The 17150-nt window shown below is 40.8% G+C and overlaps 2 protein-coding genes across 7 annotated transcripts in view; one reads left to right on the forward strand and one right to left on the reverse strand.

Moving 5' to 3' along the window:
- ASTN2 (astrotactin 2) overlaps positions 1-17150 on the forward strand; it is a 980365-nt gene that overhangs the window by 776136 nt on the left and 187079 nt on the right. For all 5 annotated transcript variants that reach the window (XM_009457169.4, XM_009457172.4, XM_009457170.4 and 2 more), the window contains 2 exons: positions 9420-9553; positions 11381-11529. In XM_009457169.4, the coding sequence (XP_009455444.2) occupies positions 9420-9553; positions 11381-11529 (283 nt within the window). The remainder of the gene's footprint in view (positions 1-9419; positions 9554-11380; positions 11530-17150) is intronic.
- TRIM32 (tripartite motif containing 32) overlaps positions 1-17150 on the reverse strand; it is a 102599-nt gene that overhangs the window by 70588 nt on the left and 14861 nt on the right. For both annotated transcript variants that reach the window (XM_054659018.1, XM_054659017.1), the window contains exon 2: positions 2345-2521. The gene's annotated coding sequence lies outside the window, so the exon portion shown is untranslated. The remainder of the gene's footprint in view (positions 1-2344; positions 2522-17150) is intronic.

Raw genomic sequence — 17150 nt, forward strand, 5'->3', positions numbered from 1 at the left:
TCTTGAGAAACAGACAGCTGACAGAGCCTTGTGCACAAGCATCTCAGTGGATTGTATATTTATTTCTCTAATATTTTTTCATTAGCAGAGGTAAGTGTGGCAATAGGGGGGTTTGGCTGGTTCTAAATGTCTTCTTCCTGTCACCCAGATTAAGGAGCTGTTCTGTCGGGCTCTCATCATTTAGAGGAGAATGGCTTGAAAAGTGAAGCTTATCCTGACAGGGGAAATTAGGTGTCGTTTCTGTGATTTATAGAGCCATAGATTGAGCTGCATGATTTCTTATATAGGAATTGGGTCCTTGCCAGTTAGTATTTTTTCACTGTATGGGGGGATCTGAGGCTGAAAATAAGAGATGGGTTGAAGAAGTTCAGGGGGCACTGCTTGGGATTTGAAGTTGAGTCCAAAATAGACCCTCTGCCCTACTATGTTGTCTGGTTGGCCTTGATCCAGTATCTTCTCTGACCTTTCACTTGCTCATCTGTAAGAATTACTGGAAACAGGCTGGGCACGGTGGCTCACGCCTGTAATCCCAGCACTTTGGGAGGCCAAGGCAGGTGGATCATGAGGTCAGAAGCTCGAGACCATCCTGGCTAACACAGTGAAACCCCATCTCTACCAAAAATGCAAAAAATTAGCCGGGCATGGTGGCAGGCGCCTGGAGTCCCAGCTACTCCAGAGGCTGAGGCAGGAGAATGGCGTGAACCCAGGAGGTGGAGTTTGCAGTGAGCTGAGATCGCGCCACTGCACTCCAGCCTGGGCAACAGAGCGAGACTCTGTCTCAAAAAAAAAAAAGAGTTACTGGAAACAGTAAAAGCTGCTGCCTCCGCAAGTTGTTGGGAGGATAATAGGAACTAACAGGGAGATGCCCTAGCACTAGGCACAGAATAAAGAAATGCTTAATAGGTGTCTGTTCTCTTCATCCCACTCCTCTCTTTCTTCAAAAACTGTTAATGGTATGCTCGTCATCTGTGTGACCTCTGCAGAGAGGATGCCAGCTGGCAGGAAGTCAAATAGACTTTCTCTAGAGTAGTTTTATGTTCTCAGCCAAAGTGAGCAGAGAATTCCCATATACCCTCTACCCCATATACACATAGCCTCCCCCACTATTAACATCTCCACCAGAGTGGTACATTTGCCACAATCAGTGAACCTGCATTGACACATCGTTAGTACCCAAAGTGCATAGTTTATAAGAGGGTTCCCTTTTGATGTTGTATTTTCTATGGGTTTTTACAAATGTATAATTCCATGTATACACCAGTATCTTATCACACAGAGTATTTTCACTGCCCTGTAAGTCCTTTGTGCTCTGCTTATTCATCCTTCACTTCTCCCTAACCTCTGGAAACCACGGATCCTTTTACTGTCTCCATAGGTTAGCCTGTTGGCAGTCAATTCTAGTCAGTATATCTAGGATGGGAAGTTCTAAAGGGGATGGGGAAGAAACAGCTAAATCTTAGCATAAGTGAGAAAGTGATCAGAAATAGCAATGCAGTGATTTGAATGTCCAACTTGAAGAAAGACCCAAGGAGGGGAAGAGACTTACTGAGGTCACACAGTAAATTAGAAAATGTTGGAGTTCCCTTGGATTCTCTTATCTTTGTCTCTTTACTCTTTTCATGCTCTGTACTTTTTCTGTGTGATTTTGTTCACACTTGTGGCTTCTATTACATTGAACTATATGATATTGCTGACATTTGACTTACAAAATTGCAATTTCATATGATATTTTCATTGGTCCATTCTCATTTGTACAGTGAAAAATCCCAATATCTGCTAAAGGTGGGTGGACTCAGGGGTGTGAATAACATTTTTAATAAATGGATTGTCTTTTATATGGAGGCTTTATATTTCAAAGCATAGATTTCCTGGTTTAAGCCAAATGTCCTGAATTCAAAGCCTGGCTCTACCACTTACCAGCTCTGTGACCTTGGAAACAAATGCAAATTGGATATAATAACTACACCTAGCTCACAGGTTGTTGGGAAAATTTAATGAGTTAATATGTCTAAAGTACTTAGGGTATTGTGAGGAGTAATACATAAAAAGAACCTAGAACAGTGCCTGGCTTGTAGTAAGTACTCAATAAATATCACGTAATTATTAATATTCTCTACTTCACTGAGAACATTGCTTATGGTTGTAGTGGCTGACAGCATGGGCTGCAGGATTAGATGGCTTGAGTTCAAGTCCTGGTTCTACTACATTTTAGTGAGTGACCTTGAACAGGCTATTTTACCCTTCAGACCTCAGTTTCCTAATCTATAAAATGGGGCTAGGAACAGCAAAACTACTACATAAGGCTGACATGATTAAATGATATAATGTATATTAAAGTGCTTACCACCCTGTCAGTAAATGCTGTTGTTATGCTTGTTTTCTACTAAAATGACAGAAGTTGGTGGCTTGAACCCAGGACCAAATGCAGGCAACTTGGTGTAGTGAATGTTTCTCTTCTTTGGGCCTCCTAGTCTGTGCAGAGTTGTGAGGACCAGCTTCATGTCTCAGGACCCTTCTGGATCTAAAATGCCAAGAATCCGTGCCAATGAATATGCTTGCATGCACTTCAGAGCCCTCTAACTTCTGGGATATATATGTAGTTTAAGGTTTCTACTTCCCATTGCTCGGCTACTCCCTAGTTGCTACCTTTTCCAGGCAATTTTTGACATGACTCATCTCACTTGCCTTCCTGTTTTGTTTGGGAATAAGAAGATTTAAGTCAACTAACACTATCTACTTTTCTCCCTTTATGTGTTTTTACACATGCTACTTAATTCTACATTCTTTGATTTGTAAAAGAATGACCAATTAATCACCTTCTCACTGTCAGGTTAGATGGGCATGTCTTGTTTCATACCTAAGGAATGGGGCCTCCAGCCCCTGTGCCCTATCTCCTATGGCTACCAGGGAAATGGGTAATTGGAATCTTCTGCAGCAATTAGGAGGAGATATGCTGATGATGGATGGCAGATGGCCCAGGTAGATCCTATCCAGAGTTCCAGGCTGGGTTAGAAACCTCTATTTCTGCTTTTTTTTGCAGCACTGCTATGATAACCTCTTCAATCCTTCCTGTGTTCATCAATTCCGTCCTGATCAACTACACATATTGTCAGCATGGGTGCACCATGCTTACAATATATGTTTCCCTATAAAGTTGGGATGTCAACCACTATCTCTTCACCTCCCATCTTTCTAGGCCTTAGAAGCTTCTTATTTTATATCTTCAAAAACTTCTGGACAAAAAAGGTATCAACCCCACTATCCTCCAAGCTGTGATCACAATTGTCTCCAAAAGGGACTCTACCTCCATAGCCCACCCCAATTTCCTTTCAATGGCTTCAAGGTAATTTAGGCTTTTTATGGTGACCAAAAGAGATGCATTTCTGTCATCTCTTTTGTTAGAAGAACACAATAATATCAAGTACACAAGTTTAATCCTTGGCAGAACATCCTATTTTATATGTAAAACATATTTAAATATAAGTATGTTTATAACATATTTAAAACATATTTTTGGGGCCCTATTTGTTCACTATTTTTCTTGAAGGTAGGGACACAGAGATGAATCAAATTTATGACCTTGGCTGGGTGCAGTGGCTTATGCCTATAATCCCAGCACTTTGAGAGGCTGAGGCAGGCAGATCACTTGAGATCAGGATTTCGAGACCAGCCTAGTCAACATGATGAAACCGTGTCTCTACCAAAAAAAAAAAAAAAACACAAAAACTAACCAGGCATGGTGGTACATGCCTGCAATCCCAGCTACTCAGGAGGCTGAGGCAGGAGAATCTCTTGAACCCAGGAGGCAGAGATTGCCGTGAGCCAATATTGTGCCACCGCACTCTAGCCTGGGCAACAAAGGGAGACTCTGTCTCAAAAAAACAAAAAACACAAATTTATGACCTTGCCATGGAGAAGTTCACAGTTTGATAGGCGAGGACACACAAATAAGCAAGTTTCAAGGACATGTGAAATTTGTAAAAATTGAATGAGAGGAGAGAGGGACAAAATCTCTCAAGGTGTGGCAGGGTCCACACCTCCTTCCTAGAGTTCAGTAAGGAGGAAGAAGTGGAAAAAGGGCACTTCAGACCAAAGGCACAGCATGAGAAAAGGCTTGTGGATATGAAATAGTGCATGCACTACTGTAAGAAGTTGGCATGTGCTAGATCACAGAGAGGGGTGCAGGGGGGTTGAGATGGGAGAAGAGTCATAAGCTGAAGAACAAAGGAGGTTGAATCAGTGGAGGCTTTAACCAGAAAGTGTGGAACATTCAAAAGGCTCCAAGCAAGAGGATAGAATAAGTTGTGGTGTTTTAGAAAGCTGTGAGAGGACATGCTGGAGAAGGCAACATGAGAGTGGGGAGACTAGTCCAAAGGCCGTGGCAAGTGCCTATAGAATGGGCGGCACCAGGGAGAGAGCAATGGGGCCAGAGTGGGGAGGGTTTCTTTATTTTTTCCAAGATGGAGTCTTGCTGTCGCCCAGGCTGGAGTGCAGTGGCGCAATCTCAGCTCACTGCAACCTCCACCTCCCGGGTTCAAGCTATTCTCCTTCCTCAGCCTCCCGAGTAACTGTGATTACAGGCACCCACCACCACACCTGACTAAGTTTTGTATTTTTAGTAGAGTAGAGATGGGGTTCCACCATGTTGGCCAGGCTGGTCTCGAACTCCTGACCTCGTGATACACCTGCTTCGGCCTTCCAAAGTGCTGGGATTACAGGTGTGAGCCACTGTGCCCAGCCGGGAGGTTGGTTTTGAGACACCTTATAAGGTAGAGGGTTGACCACCACTTTTTGGCTAGAAGCACCAAACTGACATGGGAGATACAAGTAATCCTGGGGAAGAAGAGGATCACAAACATGCACACACATTTTCTTTGCTTTTATCATTTATTTGGTTTGTTTTATTCAGCATTCCATGTGAACTTTTAATTCAACAAACATTGACTGCCTTATGTTAAATGCTAGATACTGTGTTTGGCCCTAAAATGGAGCCAGTGGGTAAAAAGATAATAGATTTTTTTTTTCTCTAGAAAGCCTTTTCCCGCTTCATTTGTTATGGGTTGAGCAGCCATATGACCAAGTTTGTTAATACCGTGGAGACGAAATCCATTAGGCATTAATAAGGACTTCAGAGCATCTTTTTGGAGTCATACAGACCAGAACCATCTTAGTATCAAAAATAACTGACTTGGTATTAGCACATGAGAATATTTTTTAGTGTAAAAATTACAGTCATTTGAAGTATAGAGTGTGGAATTTAATTCATGGGCTTAGTGACATTCTGTGTAGATGTTTCTAAATATCTTAAGTACAGGGTGTTTACCTAAAGTTTAAAATTCCTAAGATATTGTCATAGTTTTAGAGCTAGAAGAGCCCCCTTCCTTCTGTATTCTCATAGCCTTCTGTGTGTATTACTTCATAGCATTTGAACTATAGTAATTGTAATTGTTTGTGTGTGTCTCTTTGCTAATAAGCCACGGATCCTTTGAAGTTAGTGACTTGGTCTTGTTCATTCCCTTTCTTAGTTTCTGGAAGGCACAAAGTATGAAGTAGGAAGTTCAGTGAATGTGTACTGAACTTAAACCTTAGAAAACATATCTTCTACCCCCTCATTTGGAGATAGGGAAATTGAGGTTAAGAACGAGGTATCTTTTATGCAAGTTCAAAAAGGAAAGTAACAAGAGAGTCAGAAATACATCCTAGTTTTTTTTGATTGCTTAATATTTTTGTGGCTGTTTTCTCCTGTTGCCCAGCTTGGTTTGCTAGCTAATTAGCCAGAAGTTGGAACCGTTTACAAGTCGTGGAAATGCAAACCTTCGTTATGAAAACCAATGGCCATGCAAATGTAGCCATTAAGTACAGAATTTGTTTCTTAGGTCCCTCTACTTATTCAAAAACTAGGAGGCAATAATGCCTCCAGTATAAGGTTTCATTTTCTCTCAAACACACAGAGACACATATGCATGCAAACAACACATGCACACACATAAGCACATGACCCAAGCAGAGTGGCTGAACAGGATATTTTGGATCAAATCTTGGCATTTATTCTTCCTGTGTGACCTACTAAGGTCAAGGGTACAAGGATTCAAATGGGCTTTAGTTCAAGTCCCTCCCTGCTCCTCCACGCTTTTCTGTAAGTGGGTATTGAGCATCCATTTCAATGGGTAATTTTGAGCACTTAACGGAGGGATAGAGTAGTTTCATCGTGAAGTTGTTCTATCACCTTGGTCCAGCCAACTAGCATCTCTGGGTCACTGTATCTGCATCTGTGAAACGGATTAGGTTAGATGATTTACAGAGTCCTGTGAAGCTGGAACATTCTATGATTTTCCTCCCCCGGGATCTAATTGGACTCTGGATGGAGTGTTGCAAGGACAGAAGAGGTAAGGAAAGAGTGATCCTGCATTGACACAGTGATGGCTTCTGCAGCCTTATGAGGACTCCCTGTTTGATGCTGGCCTTTTATCAGGGTGTGTTTGTGTTCTAACCAGTGTTTGCCTGGCCATTGCACCAGTCCCCATTCTGTTCCTCGGGGTTTTGGGAAAGAGCCAGTGGATGTGGATTCTTACAGGCAGGATTTCTTCCCAAGAACTGCCTGGATGGTGAAACTTATGAAGTCCAGAGAGATTTCCTGTTTTGTTTTCCACAAGCTCAAGTTCCTATTTATTACAAAAACCAAACACACACACACACACACACACACACACACACACACACACAGAGTATGCTCTCTCTCTTCCCATTGCTGGGGTCCAGTGCAACCTTCCCATCTGTGTCACTTTCACCCATGGCCCTGGGTTTCACCGTTATGTTAATTAAGCCTTCAGTGTTGGCTGGAGATGTTACAGAATTTTAAGCCATCAGTAGTTAAGCACATTAATTTTACCAAGGGGGAACCTGCAAAGGGAGCGAGAAAAGGTCTAACAGTCAGCATGACCTCATGCAGTCGCATCTGGTTTCTGTCCTCATGAGAGTGCCTCCTTCTGGTGCTGGCTAGAGAATAGACATTTGTTCTCAGCATAGGTTCTGGCACCTAGGAGGAACAGTGCTCTTACTGTGTGACACACCCTGGCCCAGACACTTTATATGCAAATCGTTTATGAAATATACTTACACTACAAAAATGTTGCCTGGAATTTGAATTTAACTGAGCACCCTGTGTTTTAATTCACTGAATCTGGCAACCCTACTTGGGATTAATCCCATGGCTCAGAATTGTTGAACAGAAAAGACCTGCCCTTGGGAGTCACAGAAATCTGGGTTGGGATTCTGTTTCCACCATTTACTTGCTGTGTGATCTTGGGAAAATTGCTCGACTGCTCTGATTCCTAGTTTTCTTATATATAAATGAGGATCGTAATATCTGTGTCTCAGGACTATTGTGATGATTACATTTTAATGCACTTACAGTACCATGTGCTGTGCCATTTAGTGTTTTTCATGAACATTAGCTTTTATTATAATTATTTTTTATTTCTTTGGGTCATGACACTTAACTCAGGTGAAATTTGATCATTCATTCATTCATCCCTAGGAGAAGATATGGATAAGAACGTGTGGCAGGAATAATTGGAGACTTTTTGTCAACTTCCAGGAGAAATGTGATGGAAGCTTACACAGGAACACTCTTGATAGACACTGTCTCCTTCTAGATCTGTGTTCTGGATCACTCAGAAGGGAGACCCCAGACTTTACACAAACATGTTCTACTTGAGTCTTTTAGACAATGCAGAATGAAAAAAGTGACATCTTGATAATCATGTGCCCTTAGTGGTGTGCAACTTTTATTTAAAAGCATATCAAAAGTAAAAAACATGAAAGAAATGAAAAATAGGAACATCATGCAGAGCAGGCAAAGCACAAAGGAATAAAAGATCAACATTCTCTGAAATCCTCACGTTTTAAAGACAGCTGTCATTCATTCAGAATCTGCAGTGCGTTGAAATGTCAGTGTTAGCATCAAGCACACACTGAAGTTATCTTCCACATCAGAGCCCAAGGGAGGGGAACAAAGTAGAAGGTAAAACTTGACTCCTGTCCTGTGCTAAACTGAAAAAAGTGCCTTCCAAGTTCTCTTTACTGCCAACTATTAATGATCTATTTTTCAATGTCCATTCATTTATTTACGAACTGTTGACTGAATAACTGTGCTAGGTCCCACAAGAATATTCATGTGAATAAGGCCTGGCGCTTGCCCTTTGTGGGACCAGTGTTTATGGGTGAGATAGGCAAGGAAATGTGTTGGTAGGTATGGTCTATGTGTTATGGTGTCCAGAAGAGGAGCATGGTTCTAGACTTAAGAAAGTTAGGGTGGGCTTCCCAGAGAAGAGAATGTTTCCTATTTGAGACCCAAAGAGTAAACTGGAGTGCAGAGAGGGGAATATTCCAGGCATAGAATGGAATGTGTGTGTGTGTGTGTGTGTGTGTGTGTGCATGTGTGTGTGTATGTGTTTTAAAAAGACTATGAAGCACATTCCAATTAAATAGAACATTGATTATCATTTAGAGCAAAGGTCAGCAAACTGTGACCCTCAGACCTAATCTAGCCTGCTACTTGACTTTGTAAATAAAGTTTTATAGGAACACAACCATACCAATTCATGTAAAGTATCATCTTTGCCACTTTCATGCTACAAAGGCAGTGTTAAGTAATTGCGGAAGAGTCTACCTTGTCCCAAAGCCAAAAATATTTACTCTCTGGCCTGTTATAGAAACTGTTTTCTGGCTCCTGATTTAGAGCACATATTATATAAACAGGAATTCACTGTTGGTGGAAATGATGTGGGTGCATGAGAACAGATGATACTGTGCAAAGAAGGTCAGGAGAGTGGTGAGAGATGAAAAGGTGGCCAGGGGTGAGAACAAGGCATTTAGATTTTATCCTGAAGACTATGGGAAACCTTTGAAGGTTTTTAAGCTGGGTAATGAGATGGTCAGACTTCTATAAAAGGCAGTGCAGCAAGGTGTTTAATAAGAAGGCAGGCTTTGGAGGCAGATTGCCTTGGGTTGTATCCTAGCTCTATCGCTATCGTAAACCTCAGTCAAGTTATTTACTTTCTGTGTGCTTCAGTTTTCCAACTTGTAAAATGGGAAATTATAATAATAATATCTATTGTGTGAGGTTGTTGTGAAGATTAAATAAGTTAACACAAGTGGAGTGCCAAGCCTAGGGGACACTATCAATGGATATAGTTACTATTGTTTCTCAATGATCATTGTGGCTCCTGGGGAGGGGATGGCTCAGGATGGGAGACCCTGATAGTAGAGTGCAAGGAACTTAGGGAATAGATGGTGTCTTGTGCTTAAAGGGGCTACTCTAAAGCCCTCGATGGCTCACATCATGGCCATCAGCACATTTACTCTCAATCTCTCCCCTATTGTCATCATTGTCTATTCTGTCCTCTTTTTTTGTCCAGGCCTTCAAGAGTGCACTGATGAGTTCCTACTGGTGCTCAGGGAAAGGGGATGTGATCGATGACTGGTGCAGGTGTGACCTCAGCGCCTTTGATGCCAGTGGGCTCCCCAACTGCAGCCCCCTTCCGCAGCCGGTGTACGTATGTATGGCCCCTTTTCCTTTGGCCATCCCTTTTCGTGGACTCACACTCCTGTCCTGCCAGCCCATGCCATGACTTGCTTCTGCTCCCAAGGTGCCTAACAAGATCCTCAAAGACTCTGGAATCTACCTCCTTTTTTAGGAAAGAAGGGAGCTTTAGCAGAACAGAATTGTGGCACAGGAGCAGACACTGATATTGCAGTGTGTGCTTGTTTTAAATGATGCCACTCAGTTCATCATTTCTTCCTTCAGGCAACCATTCAGCAAAAGCTTGTAGGCAGCTGACTACTTTGTCAGGTCTTGTGTTGGGCAATGGGGCTACTGAGATTTAAAACAAAACAAAACAAAAAAAAACTGGAGAACCTCTTCTACGAAACAAGATTGGCACAGTCCATGTACTCAGGGAACGGACAATTTAGTGGAGGAGATAGATGCCAAAACAAAAACAGGAAAATACAGTATAAAAGTTTAAATAAGGGCTGAGCACCATGGTTCATGCCTGTAATCCCTGCACTTCAGGAGGTGAGGTGGGAGGATCTCTTGAGGCCAGGAGTTGAGACCAGCTTGGGCAACATAATGAGACCTCGTCTCTCCAAAAAAAAAAAAAAAAAATAGCCCGTGTGGTGGCACATGCCTGTAGTCCCAGCTACTATGGAGGCTGAGGTGGTAGGATCTCTTGAGCTCAGGAATTCAAGGCTGCAGTGATCCATGCTTTCACCACTGCACTACAGCCCCGGTGACAGAGTGAGACCCTGTCTCAACAACAACATTTTTTTAATAAGAAAAATGTGAAAAAGAAAGAAGTGCTATTAGGGAGAATAATGGGGAGATGTTTTAGTTGGAAGGAAGAGGGAATAGTCTGAGAAAGCTCTCTGAAGAGACCTATAGGGTAGATGCCAGCCAGGCAACAAGTGGTGAGACTCATGTCTCAGGCAGAAGGAACAGCATATGCGAAGGGCCAGACACTGGAAATTCACCATCTGAGGAAGTAAAGGAAAGTCATTGTCGTTGCAAGCATGTGATTAAGAGGGAGAAGTGGTGTGACAAGCATAAGAGGGGGCAGGAACCATTACTGGAAAACAAAGTCCCATAATCGAACTCTGTGGGTGAGAAGAATCACGTTATAAGATGGTCTTTGAAGACACAGTGTGGTATCGTGGAAAAAGGGAATCTGGGATAAGGATAAGCAAAATCACCATCATGGTCCTGTCTTCAGCTTGCTGTGTGACCTTGTGCAAACTGTTTCCTTTTTTTGAGCCTTTCCCCATTTTGTGAAATGAGGGAATTAAACTTCATCATCTCTAAGGACCATTCTAGTTCTAACCTTTAATCATTCTATTTTTTTTTCTTGCTTTGCAAAAAGATTTACTCCAGGATTTTTGCTCCTTCCAATAGTGTATTTACTTAAGGATATTAAAAAGTTAGCTAGTACATTGCATTAAAGAAAATGGCAGAAAAATGGAAAGTTCCTTTGTTTGAAGGCACTGCCAATTTAATTGAAAGTGAAGCATCGTTGAGAATATAGTATAAATATATGGAAAACTGATAAACTGCCATTGAGCACATATTGTGTGCATGGATTAATTTATGAAATTCTACTTTGATCTTGAAAGGTGGCTCCTTGTCTCCCTATTTTATGGATGAGAAACAGAGGCCATGAGAGGGGAAAAAACTTGCCTACGGTCATGCAAGTTGGCAATCATGGGTGGAATCAAGATTTAAATTCAGACTGAAACCTATGCTTCATCTTGACACATGTGGATTCTTTTGGGCCCCAGCTGGTGCTGGCTGCCAAACACGAATCTTCCTTTTTATTCTCTGTAGGCTGCGGCTGTCCCCAACAGTGGAGCCCTCCAGTACTGTGGTCTCCTTGGAGTGGGTGGATGTTCAGCCAGCTATTGGGACCAAGGTCTCCGACTATATTCTGCAGCATAAGAAAGTGGATGAATACACAGACACTGACCTGTACACAGGTAGGTACATGAGTTCCCATTTTCTTGGGATAGTATGACAGAAGAGGGAAACTGGGATTTTCTACTGTCTTTGGAGACTTGGTCTCATCTGTCTTGGGAAGGCATTGGAAGATTTCATTGTTTAGTGATTTTTCGCTGTCCATCCTTGTGTGCTGTTTTGTATGAATTTGATCAAGGAAAGATAGCAAGTTGCAGTTAGAAAGAGTGTCTGATTCTCTGAGTTGGACCTTCAAAATATTATGTCAAAGAACTAGTTGATTCTGAAGACAATTTGACCTTTCGGTATCTGGGAAGGCCTGCAGGACTCATGCTTGAAGGGCTTGATCTGTAAATATATTATCTCTGGAACTGAGTTAAGGAAATTCACACAATTGGCTTTCTAGTGAGATACACTTGGAGTCTTCATTAACTAGTACTGGGAGAGAGATAATTGGAAGTGATTCCAGCATGCAGGAGCATTTGAGAATGTTGGCTTTTAAGAGGGATACCTTTGATTACCACTCAGAACATTATTTCCGAGTTCTTCTAAATTTTGACACTGCCAAGAAGCAAAGCGTTCACCTGTGATCTGTACTGGGGCTTACATTTTCTGTTCTCTGTTGAGACTTCCATTCAGCAGTTATTTTCCAGCTAGAAAACATCAATTAGACATCTATTTTTTTGTGTGCCAGGCACGGAGCTAAATGTTTTGTTCAGCATCTTAATCCTCACAATTTTAGGAGGGTTAGTGATTATTGTGCCCATTTCACAGATTAGAACATTGAGATTAATCCAAGGTTATTCAGCTTGTGGTATCTCCTCAAATTTATAATTTTAATCCTGAACCAAGACTTGGCTATTTAAAGAATTAAAGAAGTATAATTATTTGCCCAATTAAATTATAAACTCCAAGAGGAAAGATGCCTTCTCTGTGTTAGTCATAGTTAAATTTCCAACACCTATCACAAAGTCTGGCATTCAAATATGAGTTGACTGAATGAATAATAAATGAATGAAAGGACCTTTATTGTTCCCTTTTCTTTTTCTGTCTTCCTCTCTTCTACCTGTCTCTCTCCTACACCTCTCCCATTCCTCTCTGGGCTATTTTTGCTTTGCTTCCTCTGAAATTGGGAAGAAAGTGATAAAATGAGGCTGCGAATGTAAAAGAAGTCAGAAAAAGAAAAGCCCAGATTATGGACAACATGAGAAGTCAAGTTGGCTGCTAATAGGTTTCCTGGGATTAATGTGGCTTTTTCCACATTATTGACTGAAAGAGACAGAACAGACTGGAGTGGACATCACTTTCACAGAGGGACAGGTCATGGAACAGTAACTGGGCAGCTGATTTTGCCTCATCTTTCAAACTTTGTTAATTCTGACTTTTGACTCTGTATGGAGTGCATATGTGTTTGCGCAAGACTGTGTATCTGAATATGCATAGGCAAACTGAAGTGTCTGTGTGTTTGTATTTATCTGTATGTACGTTATTTTTATGTGGGTGAGATTTACCACTGTCTGTGAATGGGTGGGTGTGTATTTTGTGTGTGTGTGTGTGTGTGTGTGTCTTTGTCCTTCTGGAGTGCTGTTTTATAATAGCAGAGGTTTGTAAACCACAGATAACCAAGGGAAATGAAAGTCCTCCAACAGTGGGTTTACACTTTAACAATAACGCTTCACATCTCTATCACATCTCCATAGCGTGCCGTTCTTCTCAGAATTAAAACAAACAAATAAAAAACAATGTAACTTAAGAATGATCATGAACTTTGTTCTACAGATAAAGTAAGTAAATCCCAAAGACATATGTGACTTTCCTGAAGTCCCATAAACACGTATGACAGAGCCAGGCTTTGTAACCAGGTCTGTCTTATGCCCAGCACAGTGCTTGTTCTTATAGGCTATGTAGAGTTTACATCGAAACTCAAGTGTTGCTTCTTCCACTAGGGTGCTTGACCCTTTCAGCAGAAAGTCTTCTCTCTCTCAACATAGTGCACTCACTCATTCTCTCTACTGTTTATTTGGCATACTCCATTCCTTGCCTTGGAGTACCTCTTCTATATCAGCAGAAAAATTTCAGCATTGGAAGGATCTTAGGAGATCACCTAGTCTTGCTTTCTCTTTAACACTTCAACATGCACTGATTACATGCCTCCACTGTTAGAAAGCTCAGTTCTTCCTAAAGTTTTCTGTATGCATGATCATGTCATCTGCATACAGAGACAATTATATTTCTTTCTTTCCAATTTTGATGACGTTTATTTATTTATGTATTACTTGTCTAATTGTTCTAGCTAGGAATTTTAGTACTATATTGAACAGAAGTGGTAAGAGCAGACATCTTTGCCTGTTTTTCTAATCTCAGGCATTTAGTCTTTCACCATTAAGTATGATGCTAATTGTATGTTGTTGTTGTTTTTTAATGTAGTGTTTGATTACATCGAAGAAGGTATCTTCATTTTTTATTTTTCTTTATTATACTTTAAGTTCTAGGGTACATGTGTACAACGTGCAGGTTTGTTACATATGTATACATGTGCCATGTTGGTGTGCTGCACCCATTAACTCATCATTTACATTAGGTATATCTCCTAATGCTATCCGTCCCACCTCCCCCCACCCCATGACAGGCCCCGGCGTGTGATGTTCCCCACCCTGTGTCCAAGTGTTCTCATTGTTCAATTCCCACCTATGAGTGAGAACATGTGGTGTTTGGTTTTCTGTCCTTGTGATAGTTTGCTGAGAATGATGGTTTCCAGCTTCATCCATGTCCCTACAAAGGACATGAACTCATCCTTTTTCATGGCTGCATAGTATTCCATGGTGTATATGTGCCACATTTTCTTAATCCAGTCTATCATTGTTGGACATTTGGGTTGGTTCCAAGTCTTTGCTATTGTGAATAGTGCCGCAATAAACATACGTGTGCATGCGTCTTTATAGCAGCATGATTTATAATCCTTTGGGTATATACCCAGTAATGGGATGGCTGGGTCAAATGGTATTTCTAGTTCTAGATCCTTGAGGAATCGCCACACTGTCTTCCACAATGGTTCAACTAGTTTACGTTCCCACCAACAGTGTAAAAGTGTTCCTATTTCTCCACATCCTCTCCAGCACCTGTTGTTTTCTGACTTTTTAATGATCGCCATTCTAACTGGTGTGAGATGGTATCTCATTGTGGTTTTGATTTGCATTTCTCTGATGGCCAGTGATGATGAGCATTTTTTCATGTGTCTGTTGGCTGCATAAATGTCTTCTTTTGAGAAGTGTCTGTTCATATCCTTTGCCCACTTTTTGATGTGTTTGTTTGATTTTTTTCTTCTAAATTTGTTTAAGTTCTTTGTAGATTCTGGATATTAGCCTATTGTCACATGAGTAGATTGCAAAAATTTTCTCCCATTCTGTAGGTTGCCTGTTCACTCTGACGGTAGTTTCTTTTGTTGTGCAGAAGCTCTTTAGTTTAATTAGATCCCATTTGTCAATTTTGGCTTGTGTTGCCGTTGCTTTTGGTGCTTTAGTCATGAAGTCCTTGCCCATGCCTATGGCCTGAATGGTATTGCCTAGGTTTTCTTCTAGGGTTTTTATGATTTTAGGTCTAACATTTAAGTCTTTAATCCATCCTTAATTAATTTTTGTATAAGATGTAAGGAAGGGATCCAGTTTCAGCTTTCTACATATGGCTAGCCAGTTTTCCCAACACCATTTATTAAATAGGGAATCCTTTCCCCATTTCTTGTTTTTGTCAGATTTGTCAAAGATCAGATGGTTATAGATGTGTGGTATTATTTCCGGGGGCTCTATTGTGTTCCATTGGTCTATAACTCTGTTTTGGTACGAGTACCATGCCGTTTTGGTTACTGTAGCCTTGTAGTATAGTTTGAAGTCAGGTAGTGTGATGCCTCCAGCTTTGTTCTTTTTACTTAGGATTGTCTTGGCAATGTGGGCTCTTTTTTGGTTCCATATGAACTTTAAAGTAGTTTTTTCCAATTCTGTGAAGAAAGTCATTGGTAGCTTGCTGGGGATGGCACTGAATCTATAAATTATCTTTGGCAGCATGGCAATTTTCACAATATTGATTCTTCCTATCCATGAGCATGGAATGTTCTTCCATTTGTTTGTGTCCTCTTTTATTTTGTTGAGCAGTGGTTTGTAGTTCTTCGTGAAGAGGTCCTTCACATCCCTTGTAAGTTGGATTCCTAGGTATTTTATTCTCTTTGAAGCAATTGTGAATGGGAGTTCACTCATGATTTGGCTCTCTGTCTGTTATTGGTGTATAGGAATGCTTGTGATTTTTGCACATTGATTTTTTATCCTGAGACTTTGCTGAAGTTGCTTATCAGCTTGAGAAGATTTTGTGCTGAGATGATGGGGTTTTCTAAATATACAATCATGTCATCTGCAAACAGGGACAATTTGACTTCCTCTTTTCCTAATTGAATACCCTTTATTTCTTTCTCCTCTCTGATTGCCCTGGCCAGAACTTCCAACACTGTGTTGAATAGGAGTGGTGAGAGAGGGCATCCCTGTCTTGTGCCAGTTTTCGAAGAGAATGCTTCCAGTTTTTGCCCATTCAGTATGATATTGGTTGTGGGTTTGTCATAAATAGCTCTTATTATTTTGAGATACGTCCCATCAGTACCTAGTTTATTGAGAGTTTTGAGCATGAAGCACTGTTGAATTTTGTCCAAGGCCTTTTCTGCAGCTATTGAGATAATCATGTGTTTTTTGTCTTTGTTTCAGTTTATTGCTGGATTACATTTATTGATTTGCGTATATTGAACCAGCCTTGCATCCCAGGGATGAAGCCAACTTGATTGTGGTGGATAAGCTTTTTGATGTGCTGCTGGATTTGGTTTGCCAATATTTTATTGAAGATTTTTGCATCGATGTTCATCAGGGATATTGGTCTAAAATTCTCTTTTTTTGTTGTGTCTCTGCCAGGCTTTGGTATCAGGATGATGTTGGCCTCATAAAATGAATTAGGGAGGATTCCCTCTTTTTCTATTGATTTGAATAGTTTCAGAAGGAATGGTACCAGCTCCTCTTTGTACCTCTGGTAGAATTCGGCTGTGAATCCATCTGGTCCTGGACTTATTTTGGTTAGTAGGCTATTAATTATTGCCTCAATTTCAGAACCTGTTATTGGTCTATTCAGGGATTCAACTTCTTCCTGGTTTAGTCTTGGGAGGAGGCTGTATGTGTCCAGGAATTTATCCATTTCTTCTAGATTTTCTAGTTTATTTGCATAGAGGTGTTTATAGTATTCTCTGATGGTAGTTTGTATTTCTGTGGGATCGGTGGTGATATCCCCTTTATCATTTTTTATTGCGTCTATTTGATTCTTCTCTCTTTTATTCTTTATGAGTCTTGCTAGTGGTCTATCAATTTTGTTGATTTTTTCAAAAAACCAGCTCCTGGATTCATTGATTTTTTTGAAGGTTTTTTTTTTTTTGTCTCTATCTCCTTCAGTTCTGCTCTCATCTTAGTTATTTCTTGCCTTCTGCTAGCTTTTGTGTGTTTGCTCTTGCTTCTCTAGTTCTTTTAATTATGATGTTAGGGTGTCAGTTTCAGATCTTTCTTGCTTTCTCCTGTGGGCATTTAGTGCTATAAATCTCCCTCTACACACTGCTTTAAATGTGTCC

The sequence above is a fragment of the Pan troglodytes genome, chromosome 11 (genome assembly GCF_028858775.2).
Source record: "Pan troglodytes isolate AG18354 chromosome 11, NHGRI_mPanTro3-v2.0_pri, whole genome shotgun sequence".
Taxonomy (NCBI): Eukaryota; Metazoa; Chordata; class Mammalia; order Primates; family Hominidae; genus Pan; species Pan troglodytes.